General features: G+C 36.5%; 1 protein-coding gene across 1 annotated transcript in view; it reads right to left on the bottom strand.

The window, feature by feature from the left end:
* Positions 1–6,139: 6,139 nt before the first annotated feature.
* SUCNR1 (succinate receptor 1) overlaps positions 6,140–15,366 on the bottom strand; it is a 49,497-nt gene continuing 40,270 nt past the window's right edge. Inside the window, exons 2-3 of the mRNA XM_055110876.2 lie at positions 8,617–8,672; positions 6,140–7,965 (exon numbers count right to left, since the gene is read on the bottom strand). Of these exons, the coding sequence (XP_054966851.1) occupies positions 7,012–7,965; positions 8,617–8,672 (1,010 nt within the window). The 3' untranslated portion in view covers positions 6,140–7,011. The remainder of the gene's footprint in view (positions 7,966–8,616; positions 8,673–15,366) is intronic.

Below are 15,366 nucleotides of genomic sequence, written 5' to 3'. Positions count from 1 at the left end.
GCTACTTTTATAGAATCATAGATCCACAAAGTTTTAGAAACAAAAGTTACAGAAATAATCCCTCGATTCCAAAAATATCGGTAACAAACAAAAGGGATATTTAGTTAAAAATATTACTTTAAAACTTGTAAGACCTAGTAACTGAAAGTTTTCAAGGTTCAAAAAAACTAAAAAACCTGAATGTGTTCTGCATACAAACTAATTGTTAAGACTCTGCCCAAACTGAAGCTGTATCTTCACTTTTGTTCTTCTCTTGATAAACTTTTATTTTAATCCAGATATCAAGATTTCTGAATTTAAAGGAAAGTCTGCATATGAAAGGAGCAGAATTCTCTGTCACTGATAGTTCACTGATAGTTCACTGACCTTATTAGAGAAAGTATAGATAGGACTCTTGATATCTGCTGACTTGATCAGGGTCAAGGCCTCTGGAGCTCAGCAGCAGCCCTGACTTCCTCTTACAGGTGGAAACTTACCACCCCAGGCCCAGCTCAGCCCAAGTCCCAACTTCAGTCTCATCTCAGCCCCAGGCTCACCCAGCCTAAGTCCCAGGCCCAGTCCCAAACCCAGGACCAGACTCAGGCCTGGATCATGTCTCACTCAGCCTCAGCCCCAGGCCAAGACCCAGATCCAGTGTCAGAACAAGCCCCAGTTCCAGCCTCAGACCCAGCCCCAGCTCCAGCTTCAGACCCAGACCCAGATGCAGGCCCACACACACGCTCCACAGCCTGGCTCCTGCACTCAGGTCTCTTTTCTTTGCCCTGTGCCCTTAGGATTCATATGTATACTAAGGCAAACACTACCTGCTTTTAAGAGAGAAATAAAATGGTGTGAAGTAGGGATATAGATGACTTATGACAGTAAGAGAAATCTGACATAGTTGACTCCATCTTGCTTCTAACCACCAAGCTATCCTTGGTCATTCCTGGGCATAGACCAAGCTGACTTTGGGAAAAATTTAGTTAAATTTGTGTTAAATTACATTTCAAGTTCTGGGATACATGTGCAGAACATGCAGGTTTGTTATATAGGTATACATGTTCCATGGTGGTTTGCAGCACACATCAACCCATCATCTACATTAGGTATTTCTCCTAATGCTATCCCTCCCCTTGCCCCCCACCCCACAACAGGCCCCAGTGTGTGACTTTCCCCTCCCTGTGCCCATATGTTCTCATTGTTCAACTCCCACTTATGAGTGAAAATATGTGGTGTTAGGTTTTCTGTTAGCCCATTAAATTTAATGTTATGTCTGAATTTGATCTTGTCATTATGATGCTAGCTGGTTATTTTGCCCATTCGTTGATGCAGTTTCTTCATAGTGTCAATGGTCTTTACATTTTGCTTTGTTTTTGCAGTGGCTGGTACAGATTTTTCCTTTCCATATTTAGTGCTCCCTTGTGCTTCCTTCAGGAGCTCTTCTAAGGCAGGCCTTGTGGTGACAAAATCCCTCAGTATTGTCTGTAAAGGATTTTATTTCTCCTTCACTTCTGAAGCTTAGTTTGGCTGGACATGAAATTCTGGATTGAAAATTATTTTCTTTAAGAATGTTGAATATTGGCCCCCACTCTCTTCTGGCTTGTAGGGTTTCTGCAGAGAGATCCGCTGTTAGTCTGATGGGATTTTCTTTGTGGGTAACTCGACCTTTCTCTTTGGCTGCTCTTAACGTTTTTTTTCTTCATTTCAACCTTGGTGAATCTGATGATTATGTGTTTTGGGGTTGCTGTCCTCAAAGAGTATCTTTGTGGTGTTCTCCGTATTTCTTGAATTTGGATGTTGGCCTGTCTTGCTATGTTGGGGAAGTTCTCCTTCCTGGCTAATATCCTGAAGTTTGTTTTCCAACTTGGTTCCATTCCCCCGTCACTTTCAGGTACACCAATCAAATGTAGGTTTGGTCTTTTCACATAGTCCCATATTTCTTGGATGCTTTACTCATTCCTTTTCACTCTTTTTTCTCTAATCTAGTCTTCATGCTTTATTTCATTAAGTTGATCTTCAATCTCTGATATCCTTCCTCCCACTTGATTGATTCGGCTATTGATACTAGTTTATGCTTCACGAAGTTCCCATGGTGTGTTTTTCAGTTCCATCAGGTCATTTATGTTCTTCTCTAAACTGGTTATTCTAGTTAGCAGTTCCTGTAATTTTTTTTATCAAGGTTCTTAGTTTCCTTGCATTGGATTAGAACATGCTCCTTTAGCTTGGAGGAATTTGTTGTTACCCATCTTCTGAAGCCTACTTCTGTCAATTTGTCAAACTCATTCTCTGTCTAGTTTTGTTCCCTTGCTGGTAAGGAGTTGTGATCCTTTGGAGGAGAAGAGGCACTCTGGTTTTTGGAATTTTCAGCCTTTTTGTGCTGGTTTTTCCTCCCTTTTGTGGATTTATCTGCCTTTGGTCTTTGATGTTGGTGACCATCAGATGGGATTTCTGTGTGGATGTGCTTTTTGTTGATGTGGATGATATTCCTTTCTGTTTGTTAGTTTTCCTTCTAACAGTCAAGCCCCTCTACTGCAGGTCTGCTGGAGTTTGCTAGAGGTCCACTCCAGACCCTGTTTGCCTGGGTATCACCAGCGGAGGCTGCAGAACAGTGAAAATTGCTGCCTGCTCCTTCCTCTGGAAGCTTCATCCCAGAGGGACACCTGCCAGATGCCAGCTGGAGCTCTCCTGTATGAGGAATCTGTCAACCCCTGTTGGGAGGTTTCACGCCCTCTGGAGGCACGGGGTCAGGGGCCCACTTGAAGAGGTAGTCTGTCTCTTAGTAGAGCTCCAGTGTTGTGCTGGGAGATCTGCTGCTGTCTTCAGAGATGGGAGGCAGGAATGTTTAAGTCTGCTGAAGCTGTGCCCACAGCTTCCCCTTCCCCCAGGTGTCTATCCCAAGGAGATGGGAGTTTTATCTACAAGCCCCTGACTGGGGCTGCTGCCTTTCATTCAGAGATACCATACCCAGAGAGAAGGAATCTAGAGAGGCAGTCTGGCTACAGTGGCTTTGTGGCGCTGCGGTGGGCTCCACCCAGTCCAAACTTCCTGGCAGCTTTGTTTACACTGTGAGGGGAAAACTGCCTACTCAAGCCTCATTAATGGTGGATGCCCCTTCCCCATTAAGCTTGAGCATCCCAGGTTGACATCTGACTGCTGTGCTGGCAGGGAGAATTTCAAGCCAGTGGATCCTGGCTTGCTGGGCTCCGTGCTGGTGGGATCTGCCGAGCAAGACCACTTGGCTCCCTGGCTTCAGCCGCCTTTCCAGGGGCATGAACAGTTCTGTCTCAGTGGTGTCCCAGGCGTCACTGGGGTATGAAAAAAAACTCCTGCAGCTAGCTCAGTGTCTGCCCAAACAAACGCCCGGTTTTGTGCGTGAAACCCAGGGCCCTTGTGGTGTAGGCACCTGAGGGAATCTCCTGTTCTGTTGGTTTCAAAGACCTTGGGAAAAGCGTAGTATATGGGCCGGATAGCACCGTCCCTCATGGCAAGTTCCCTCACAGCTTTCCTTAGGGGAGGGAGTTCCTGACCCCTTGCACTTCTAGGGTGAGGTGACACCCTACCCTGCTTCTGCTCACCCTCCGTGGGCTGCACCCACTGTCTAACCAGTCCCAGTTATATGAACCGGGTACCTCAGTTGGAAATGCAGAAATCACTGGCCTTCTGCATTGGTCTCGCTAGGGAGGGAGTTCCTGACCCCTTGCACTTCTAGGGTGAGGTGACACCCTACCCTGCTTCGGCTCACCCTCCGTGGGCAGCACCCACTGTCTAACCAGTCCCAGTTATATGAACCGGGTACCTCAGTTGGAAATGCAGAAATCACTGGCCTTCTGCATTGGTCTCGCTAGGAGCTGCAGACCAGAGCTGTTCTTACTTGGCCATCTTGCCTGGGAGTCCCCTTGTCTACACTGTTGTAAGCACATAAAGAAGAAACCCTTCATGACTGCAGGCAGGTCTCAGAAAAAAATTATTTTTATTATCGTGTACATGTACATTTGTAAATGTATATACAAAATATCAATACTCTTTGATGGAATGTAACAGAATCCAGAATCTCTGCCACACATTATTCATCATCTAGAATAAAATTCTAATTTACTAGACATATAGAGAAACAGGAAAATTATGACCCATACTTAAGAGAAAAGGCACCAATGAAGACCAACTCCAAGATGACCCATATTTGGAACTAGGGAGACAGAGATTTCGAACAGTCATTAAAACTATGCTCAAACATCTAAAGGAAAATGTGAGGCAGTGCAATGGCAGCTGGCACATGGGTTTATGTATATACACTCTATTCTTCATATAAAATAATGTTACTTATTAAAGTAATGATGACAAAAAAAAGCTTGATTATTCACATGCAAAAGAAGCATTGACTTTGAGTTTGTTCTGTAAGACATTCACTTATAATAAACAGTAATTTTAAGAGTACTCAGCTATGAAGACAATAATAAACTATAATAAAAATAATGAAATTCAAATAAGTAGTATTAAAAGTATCTGAAGCCCCAGTGGTAGAAAGTTTTACTTTTAGATTTGGGGAAGAGAGGATATAAGGGCAAGCTTCAACAAAGAATGACAGATGAGATGAACCTTGAAAGTTGTTTAGAATTATTATACCATTCAGGTATGATAGAACAAAGATGGGCAACAGGTGAACAAAGTGAAGAAAGTTCTGAATGTAATAAACTAAAGTAGCAATCTTTAGCTATAGGGTATGGTTTGTGACAACAGTGATGGGAGATAATGTGAGAAGAGTAGGTGGGTCCAGACTGAAGAATCTAGACATCATTCTGAAGATACCAGGGAGCCAATTAAAAGACAAAATACAAAAGTTCAATATTATTTCCTTTAGAAACCACAAACCCAGAAAGGATTTTCATGATTTATTGTTTGTGATTCTTACAGTTACCCAGTACAAAAAGCAAATGAAATAGCTCTTATAATTTTAGTTTAGGGCCCTAAAGTCTGTTAAAGATTAAGTTACCACATGATAGATTTGAGGAAGAAAATAATTTTAAAATGTGCTATAAAATTTCTTAACCTCTTGTTTACAAGGTATATATATATATATATGTGAGTTTATGGTTTGAAAAAATATTTCACTGCACTATTAGAAAGAGTCTATTCCTGTGACTTCTTGGAGTTGGGATGTAGGGGAAGCAAATTTAATTTTGTCTTTACAAGTAAAATTCATGCATAAAATACAAATTAAAGTTAAATTACGGATTGCCAAGTTTGCAGAAGTAAGTGAATCTTTCTTTCCTAAGGCCTTTTCTGTGGCCCTTTCTGATAAGGAAACTCAGAAGTTCTGTTTTCAGTTTGTTATTAGGCAGTTATAAAATTACAGTGAAATTTTTAAAATATTGATACTAAAGGCAAGGCATGGCAGAAAATATCTTAAAGCCTAGTGTGATGTAAGAAAATAAATCTTTTGTGACTAATGCATTTTTATAATATTTCAGTTGCTTAAAGTCTAGAGATATCAACTGGGAAAATTGGGGGATTTAAAAATATCAGAATACCTCCCAGAGTATTTCAGAAAAGGAAGGGACAGTGGAATTTTATGTCTCTGTATTCATAATGCTTATTTTGTCCTTCACATTACTCACTCCTTATAGCTAATGACATCAGGGAAAGGAACTTAGATATGTGGCCATAGGTACTTTATGTTGCATATCAAGGAATTATTATGTGATAGTTGTTTGACTTTAAAAAGCTAATGCAGCACCCATTTTTTCCCCTACATTTGTTTTGTGTAGGAAATGGGGCCTCATTAACCCTCCTGGGATAATACAGGTTAATATGCACATAAATATTTTTATGTTCTATAATTTCATGAAGTACATTTTGTTTGAAACATTTACTCCAGTGGTCTTATGGTAATGTTGCATGAAAACAAGGCTCACTCCAGATGTGATTTGCTCTCGCTACAAAAAAGTTATCCTTGTAAATTATTCCAGTGTTTACAAAAAATGGGGGATCATGGAGAAAAATTGTGACTTTCCCTCCAAAAGGGAAAACTATCCCAATGAATCTAGTATTATCAGTTTATTTCTCCTTATTTGCTGGTTTATGATATTAATATATTTTAAAGTTCACTATTAAATCAAGAGCAGAAGGCTAATGAACTTTAATATATTTTCATGCACTGATGGTCAAATTATGATAATAAAATACCAGATGGCAAAATCATCATTTAAAATGATGTATTCACTTTTTGTTCTGTTTTGCTTTGGGTTTCCTGATAGGCATTTTGTGTTCTACAAATTTTTTTTTTATTCAAATATCCTTGGTGTATCTCTCTAGTATTTTGATACTTAAATTCTCTGACAAGCTCAAACATATTCTCTACTTTTGTTGAATTATCTCTTTAGGTTCTTTTTATTTAAATTAAGATTCTTTCCACTATAAACCCATACAACAAAAAGGTTAGATAAATTACAAGACTACCCCGATTCATGATGAATATAAAAAATATATCAGATAGATATCTTTGAACTCATTATATTCCTTTCTTAATCATTGTTACTGTTGACTTTACATTTGCTTAACAGCACAACTTCTAAAAACTATTTAATAATATATCTTCTGCTATTCGGTTCTCACATAAAGTTCTAGGATCATGTGAATAAGAATAACATAGAGAATGTTGCCAAAACAATTTTTTTTTTTTTTACAATCTGACCAATGATCAAATGCAGACAACTTGTTGCTTTATATATCTTCCATTTTTGCACTGATTGAGAAAGCCTTATAATACCTAGTATTTTGGAGTTACATGCCCAAACATAAGGCAGCTCAACTCCTTTCAATTCTTAGAGGAAGAAACCAGTACATTCTTGTCGTCCGATTCTTTTCACGTACTCTGGGTACAACTTGTCTTTAGATCAAGGTTAAATATGTGACACTCTCTGATTGATGTCTACGAGTTAAAGCAAACTGTAACTGGCTTACAGATTCATCTGTAGAACAATCTGTTTCACAAGCCCCTCACTTTTCTCTGAATGAAAGTAGGAGTTGATGAGCTCATCTGCTAAAGGATGTAAGGGATTTGAAGTTGTGTCTCAGTTGATTCATCAGCATGTCCCTGAAGTGATCTCCCAAAAGAAAATAGAAGACAGGGTTGATGACACTGTTCAGAAAGGCCAAAGGCCGTGTCACAATGTAAAAGGAGTTGATGACGACCTGAGTGCATTGATACTGCTTCCAACTCCCCAGGCGTGAAGCGATCCTCACATTCCGCATGACATGATAGGGTGTGAAAAGCACAGAGAAGATTACCACTGCCATGATGACCAAGTTGAGAGGCTTTTCAAGGGGCAGAGCAGTAGCAACCTGCCTATTCCTCTGCTTTAGGAAGAGAGCAATCTTGTAATAAAAGAAACACATCACAAAAAGAGGAATAAGGAACCCCAACAGTGTTAGACACATGCTGTAAATGAGGTTGTAGTTGGGGTCTCCAGAACTTGCAAAATCATTACAGGTGGTGCCATTGTCAGTTATAACAGGATTTATAAGGGGAAGTATGGGTAGTAACTCTAAGGTTACTAAAACCCAAATGGCCAAGGAGATTAAAATAGCAAACTCTTTCTTTTGCAGAAGGTGTTCTCGGAAAGGATACTTAATTATCAAGTATCGATCTATGCTGATAAAAGTGAGAAAGAGAATGCTGGTATAGAGGTTGGCATGAAGCACATATCGGTTGCTTATGCAGAGCACGTCTCCATATATCCAGTTTCCTTTGGCATAACTCCTTATCAGCATGGGGAGGGTGCACAGAAAAGCTAAGTCAGAGATAGAGAGGTTAAAGAGATAAATATTACTGCTGTTCCAGTTCTTCAGAGAGAAGATGTAGCCGTAAACAACAATGGTATTTCCAAGGACTCCCACAACGAACTCAATCCCATAAAAAATGGAAAGGTAGTACTTTTCCAGGGCAGCCTCTGCTGCCAGCCAGTTTTTGCAAGTTGCATTCCATGCCTAAAGAAGAGAGAGAAAATATAAGGATTAAACACTAGACTGTGACTAATGACAAAACTGTGCAGAACATAATAATAATGAAAAACACTTGAATGGTGAACTATAGAAAGTAGGTTACATCAGTAAGGAAAGCATACATACATATATATATGTCATTAATGTATTATTTTAACAAATTTTTTGAATACCTTTCAACTATGTGCTGAATATAATTTCAGGCACGGGAGATAACAGCAGTGAATAAATCAAAGTTCCTAATCTCTAACAATTTATACTCTCTTGGGAAGAATAATCAGGAAGTAAACAATGAATGATACCAATAATGATAAGTGCTATGAATAAAAACATATGGGAAGGTAAAAATATTAGAAAGTTTTGGGATGGAGGGTGGCAGTGACTTATTTTTATATGTGGTGATAAGGGAGAGGCTTTTATACAAGATGACATTTAAACAAAAACCTCAATGAAGAAAGTGAAAGAGACATATCTATATTTGCAGGAAGTGTTCCAGGCATAAGAAAGAGCACATGTGAAGGCATTAAGGTGGAAACACAAATAGAGGGCTTGGCAAATAGCAAAGAAACAAAGGGAACGTATGATAAAATAATTGAAGAGAAGATTTTGAATTCACTTTTGTGTCTCTAAACATACCATGATCCCCAGCATGTCGTAGTTGTTCAACAAATTCTGCTGAGTTAAACCATAACCTAGAAGAGGAAATAAGAATTTTTAGAACTTCAGTCTCACTATTTTAAGCTTTTACTTGTTTCCATATTGCCAAAGAATTCTGCTTATTGTATTAAATTCATAAACTATGATACAACTTCAGTTTTAAAACTTAATTTTTAAAAATTTAAAATATGAAACTGAAAATCTTAGTAATATTAACATTGGTCATGATTTATTGAAAGATGCCATGCCTCAGACTCAGGAATTTATAAAAAAAAGAAATTTATTTCTCACAGTTCTATAGACTGAAAAGTCCAAGATCAAGGTGTCAGCAGATTTGGCGTCTGATGAAAAGTCACCTTGTGCTTCAAAGATGGTGGCTGCTGTGTCCTCACAACAATGTCAGAAGGGGCAAGGCAGCTCCGTTAAACTTCTTTCACAAGAGTACCAATCCCATTCATGAAGGTAGAGTCTTCATGGCTTCATCACTTTCCAAAAGGCCCCACCTCTTAATACTATTAGGTTCCAACATACATTTTGAGGAGACACCAATATTAAGACCATGGCATTTGCCTAGGTCATATGCTTAGTGAAAGACCTTTATTGTAATGCCTTCTGAATATGTACCATGGAAATAAGCAACCTGACTCACTCAAACCTCAAGAGTCTTGCTAACCTACTGTTTTTTCCTCTTGTCAAGAGGCCAGATTGTGATTGGATAGGGTATTTCAAGAACTTTAATTATCTGAAAAAAGTACTGGATTGCCATTGTTAAACATTAAATGTTACTTATTTCTAGTGAGGAAAACCAAGGTTGAAAACAAAATGTTCTAAAAACCTCTTTGTCAAGTAGGCTTCTGAGTATTAGTTGCAAACAAACAATTCTTTCAATATAGAATTTTGGTAAATAGAACAAAATAAGAATAAATGCACCTAAACTGCTTTTTATGAGAAGCATGCAAAATTCAGTAGAATTGCTATGATAAGGCAAATCTGGAAAACTCATGTATTTTTGTCAAATTCAAGTGGTTTACTTTAGTTAAAGATCATTGTTATTTTGAGAGTGTTTTATTTATGAAAATAAGTCACAGAATTGTAGATATAAGTTTAATATTTTGAAAAGTTATTTTTAATCACTTACTTTAAAACATTATACATTTTTCGGAGTCTTTCGAATCTCTCTATGGCAACCTGCCACTAAGTCCAATTCCAGACAAAGCTGAGTGGAAACTTTCTCAAGCAGTAGACACATGAATGCTGCTGAAGAATAAAGCAGATTGGTTTCACTCTATCTTTGAGGTCACCTAATTCTACCGCTCTCTCATATTGCCAGCATATTCCTATATTTCTCAATTTCATATTTTTTAATCTCTTAAAACTTTTTTCATTTACTCTACCTTACTCATTATTAGCAAATGGTTTTACCTCCTAGTTCATTGAGATAGAGAGCATTTGTTGAGCTTACTCTAGATCCAACTCATTCCCAAATTCTCAGTATTCCCATGGTACCATTATTTCTTCTTTTCTGACTCTTCAGCATTCTTCTCCTCATCGTCAGTCTTCATGTCCTCTTTTCCATTAGAATTTAAACACTCTCATCATTTCAATCTTACAATAAGGAGCAACATAAACAACTCTCCCTAGTTTCACATGTTCCTCTCCTCTTCATAGTTTGATTTCTGGAAAAAGCCATCTCATTAAGTGTTTTGACATCTCGACGCCCTGTTCCCTTTCAACTTACTCCAATTTGGCTTCGGACCTACCAGTCCTCCAAGTAGCCTCCACATTGCTCATTCCAATAATCATTTTTCACTAATCTTATTTTATTTATCAGTTGTTTTTCATACTCTGTCTTCTGGAAACACTCTTCTTTTGCCTTCTGAGACATGACAATATCCTAGTTTCCCTTCTTTCTCCCTGGTTGTTCTTTGCAGGCACTTTTGGGGCTCAAGTCTTCTTGGCTCAAGCAATAAATGTTGAGTTCCTCAAGGCTAATTTCTGGGCTCCTTCTTTCCATAGATTCTTCCTAAATGATCTCATTCACTTTTGAGGTTTAATGACCAACTATACATCAACAACTCCCAGATTTCCAGCCCAGCTTGTATCTGCCTTACAAATTATAATTGTTTATTGCCATTGATTGATTTCTCTCAGGTGTCTCTGCCTCTAGAAATCCTACACCAAATTCTCCAAATTCCTTACCAAGCCTGCAGCATATCCACCTATTTCAGTGAATGGTTCTGCCATGTATCCAGGTGCTCACCACGAAAATCTAAGCAATATCCTCAAAGTCATCTAAAACTCAACACCAGTGATGAATAAACTACCAAGTCTGTTTACTGTAATGTCTGGGTATTTCTCAAATCTATCATTACTGCTCCATAGCTTTCATTATCATTCTCGTCCAGGCTACTCTTATCTCTATTTTGCTCTATGTCATATTCTCCTATTGTCTCCTCACATCCTCTCTGGCCCTCATCAATTCATCTTTACCATTATAGCTAAACAGTCTTGAAAAACTACAACTCAAAATCAGATCATATAGCTTTCCTTGATCAAAACCCTTAATTAACTTTCCACTATCCAAGGAATATAGTCTAAAATCCTTAATGGGGACATCAAGGTCTGCATGATCTGGCCCCTGCACCCACTTCAATTTTGCTTGGCATTACTCTCCTCCTAATTCATCTTTCTTTCTTCCTGCTCTTTGAATGCACAGAGAGCCTTCTTAACATGCAGTCCCTCTATCTGAATCTCTTTTCACTGCTGTTTTTGTCCTGTGATTCCTGGCCCATCACATATTTGTCATATACCTATACTTCTTTCAGGCCTCTGTTCAAGTGTAGGTTTCCCAAGGTAGGCTGTCTGACCCTCAGTCTAAAATAGGTCCTCCCATTTATGCTTTCATTGTATACTAAACTTCTTAGAATTTTGTATAACTTTGTCTTACTCATTTTTTATTGTCCACATCTGGCACAGTGACCAGCAGATAGTAGGTGATCTATAAATCTTTGTTGAGTGAAGAGATGAATATGAACACCTGACTATTTACAAAGCATTTTTATAAATAATATTTTCTCCAAGGCCAGATAAGCAGCAAGACCATCAGATTAAGCTCATTGCTTATTTCACTGTGAAAGTCAACACTATATATAATATAATATGATAAGTATTAAAAATTGGTAATTGTAGTAGTAGTAACTGTAGTTTAGAAACACATTTGTGTAAGGCAAAATTAAATATCTACCAGGATAAATTTTAAAACTGAAGTATTTAATTAAGAAATGACACCTGAAATTAATAAGCATAAGAAGTCTAGAAAGACGTGCATCAAAATGTTAACAGCTTTATCTCTAATGATGAGATTTCAGGTAGTTTTTATTATTTCCTTTCTCCTTTTATCTAAATTTCCTATCATTTTTTCTCTCAAAATTGGCATCTATTTGATAATATTAAAAACTTTAAATTTCTAGAAATATAGCAAAAATGTCAATAGGCTTTAACATATTAACAAACTTTATTTTTTTAGCTCAATGGTCAGTTTTTACTATTATTATGTATTCTCAGTAGCTTTTAAGTCCACACTTTCTGGAAGCACTCTCTTCCTATCTTCTATGACACAACAATCTCCTTGTTTTCCTCCTTTCTCCATTTTCATGCTCTTTTGTGACTTAATCCTTCTTTGCCCAAGTTTTAAATGTTGGACCTTCTCAGGCCTTATTTCTGAGCTCTTGTTATTTTGTGGGTACTCAAAAAGCTGGTGCACAAATTCAAATGAAAATTAAGGTATAGAAAGTTTCCTTGACACAAGAAATTTGTTTCACTTTTGCATTTCCTTTTTTTCTGGTCATAACGTTTATCTTTCTGCCTAGTCACCACTGGTAATGTTAATAGCTTATGTATTGTGCACAGCAGAAAGATTTGACTGCAATGGAAGGAAAATATAGCCACAAAGACTTGTGCAACTAGAGCCTGATTTCCTGCAACTATCACTCAGGCAGGTGACAGGTCACATGAAAGTCAAGGAGCATTCTGCTTTATAGTAGCCCAGAAGGTCGGGGATTGAAGGAGTAGTAGGGAAGGAGTAGAGCTGAAATAAGAGAAATGAATGACTAAATTATCATATTTGTCTTGCTTCTCATACAGTTGTTTCTTCATTTTTTTGAAACAACTTTTTAAAAATGTATGTGTAAAATTATTGTTAAGGTGTAACACTCATAAAATCAAATAGGCAAAAATAAGAAATAAAAATGGTCTGTAAACAGACCACTCCTAATATTTGGGTACCCTTTTACATTTTAATATTTACCTGAATTTGTATTCATAAAAATGAGATTTTTTAATGATGTTTTATAATTTTTTGATACATTTGTTTCATTTTTTCTAAGTTCATAATTCTAATAGATTATGATTTTATAAATATGAGCTGTGCAATATTTGCAGACCAATTTAACTTCACTAGGATACAAAATTTTGAAGATACTATATTTCAAATTGGATATATTTATAGTTGGGTATGTTTTTAGTGTGGCATCACAATTCTATAAACATATGAAGTAAGTTGCTCCTTTAAGCAAAACTCTCAATTAAAGAGAAAATTCCCTCATGAAAAATTCATATTCTCTCTTCTGCTATCTAGTGGCTATATTCTTAATTTTTAGGAAATGGAAATAGTGAAATGGAAATTTTTAATTTCCATTTTAGGAAATTAAATTTCCTAAAATTTTCCATTTTTAGGAAATGGAAATTGTAACTGATTTGGATGAATTATTTTGAACAGGTTTTTTTTAAGAGCAGAAATTAAAGTGAAATCTTTAGTTTCCAGTCCAAAAATATATCTAAAACTGTTAGAATTATTGAACTAGAAGCAATATCTAATTTATTCACATAAGCAGACCAATAATACTTAACTTGAAAATGTTTTTTACTTTAAATATATTCAGCCTTTTGAAAATCTGCATTTTTGAAATTTACTTTAAAATATATATGTGATAGTTTCTTAGCTTTTTAATTGTTTGTTTTTATAGTCATCACAATTAAACAAATAACATTTGTAAAATGTTTACTTTTAAGTGCTACCTTAAGGCAAATTTACATGGTAACATGAGAATTTTTTTAACAAATTACTTTTTTGATTACTAAACAATGTGAGCAAAAATATATATTCACACTGAAAAGATATAATAATTTAACATTTGTAACTTTATTTTTATGTATTCCATACATTACACCAGAAATTAAGATATTAAAAAGTAATAGTATGGCACAAATTGTGTATTAACTTCTTTAAGAATACCACACACATTTTGAAAAGTTATGGAAGGTAGAATAGAAATGGTTTCTGCAATTTTTCATTTTTCCTAAGTAAATTAATTACTGGGTAATATCATTTTTACACACATAAATGTTAAATTTAATTTTTAGGATGCCTGAAAATTCCCCCAAATACATTATTTTCTAAACATAAAAATATTATGCCCCAGCACAGTGGCTCATGCCTGGAATCCCAACACTTGGAGAGGCCAAGATGGGTGGATCACCTGAGGTCAGGAGTTTGAGACCAACCTGACCAACATGGTGAAACTCCATCTCTACTAAAAAATCCAAAAAAAAATAGCCGGGCGTGGTGGTGGGCGCTTGTAATCCTAGCTACTCTGCAGGCTGAGGCAGGAGAATTGCTTGAACCCCAGAGGCAGAGGTTGCAGTGAGCCAACACATGCTGTAAATGTGTCACTCTAGCACTCAGGCACTCTAGCCTGGGTGACAAGAGTGAAACTCTGTCTTAAAAAAAAAAAAAAAAAAAAAATATATATATATATATATATATGTATATACGTGTGTGTGTGTGTGTGTGTGTGTATGTATAAAATACATGATTGTTTCAAATCATTTAGGAACTTTAATTTTTCCCCATAAGTAGTTATATTTATTTAGGTAAATCCAATTACTATTTTGTTGAAATATAAGTTGTTGAGATGTTAGCAAATATAATAAATCCTTTTACATAAAATAAAATTAGTATTTGACAACTAAAAGAAGACAGTTAATTTGTTGAAAAATAAACGTAGAGATAAAAATGACTTTTTTTTCAATTCTTTTGCTGTTTTACATCTATTTATAAAGAATTAATTTAAACACTTAATACTGAAAATCTTAATTGCTCACAGGTCACCTTTAGAAGGAAATCTGGCCTTACTTTATACACTGAGAGGCACAATTTGCCATGTAGCTTACCATTCTGTTGGAAGACCTGATCCCTTGACAGGAACTCTGCCAGCAGCTGGATATAGCTTCTGACCCAGTGTTGTGCCACTGGACATGGTTATTACAGTGTCCTGTTTGCATATCCTATTTGCATATCCTGCAGCCAAGATTAATAATTCAAAAGCCCAGGAATAATTTATTCAGTCAAACCTCCCAGTCAGAGATGTTCATGCAGAGGAATTTTTGTGAGACTTTTATTTTCACATTCACATTTATTTTATTTTCACATGCAGTTTTGCAATTGAATGACAAAAAACAAGTAACTCATTTCACAGGAAATACATTTACCAAATAGATTCTTAGAAAAACACTGTTGAACTTATTTTATCCACTACCAAAGCAACAGAGAAGCATTCCTTATTTTCATTTTATTTGCATATTTACACAATAAGAAGTGGTAAATACTGCTTATATTGGGAATACAGTTGCCTCTGCTTTTCTTCTTTTTTAAAATTAATTTTCTTAGTG

Source organism: Pan paniscus, chromosome 2 (assembly GCF_029289425.2).
Source record: "Pan paniscus chromosome 2, NHGRI_mPanPan1-v2.0_pri, whole genome shotgun sequence".
NCBI lineage: Eukaryota > Metazoa > Chordata > Mammalia > Primates > Hominidae > Pan > Pan paniscus.
Note: the sequence above shows the minus strand (reverse complement) of the source record. Positions and strands in the feature narration are given on the sequence as shown.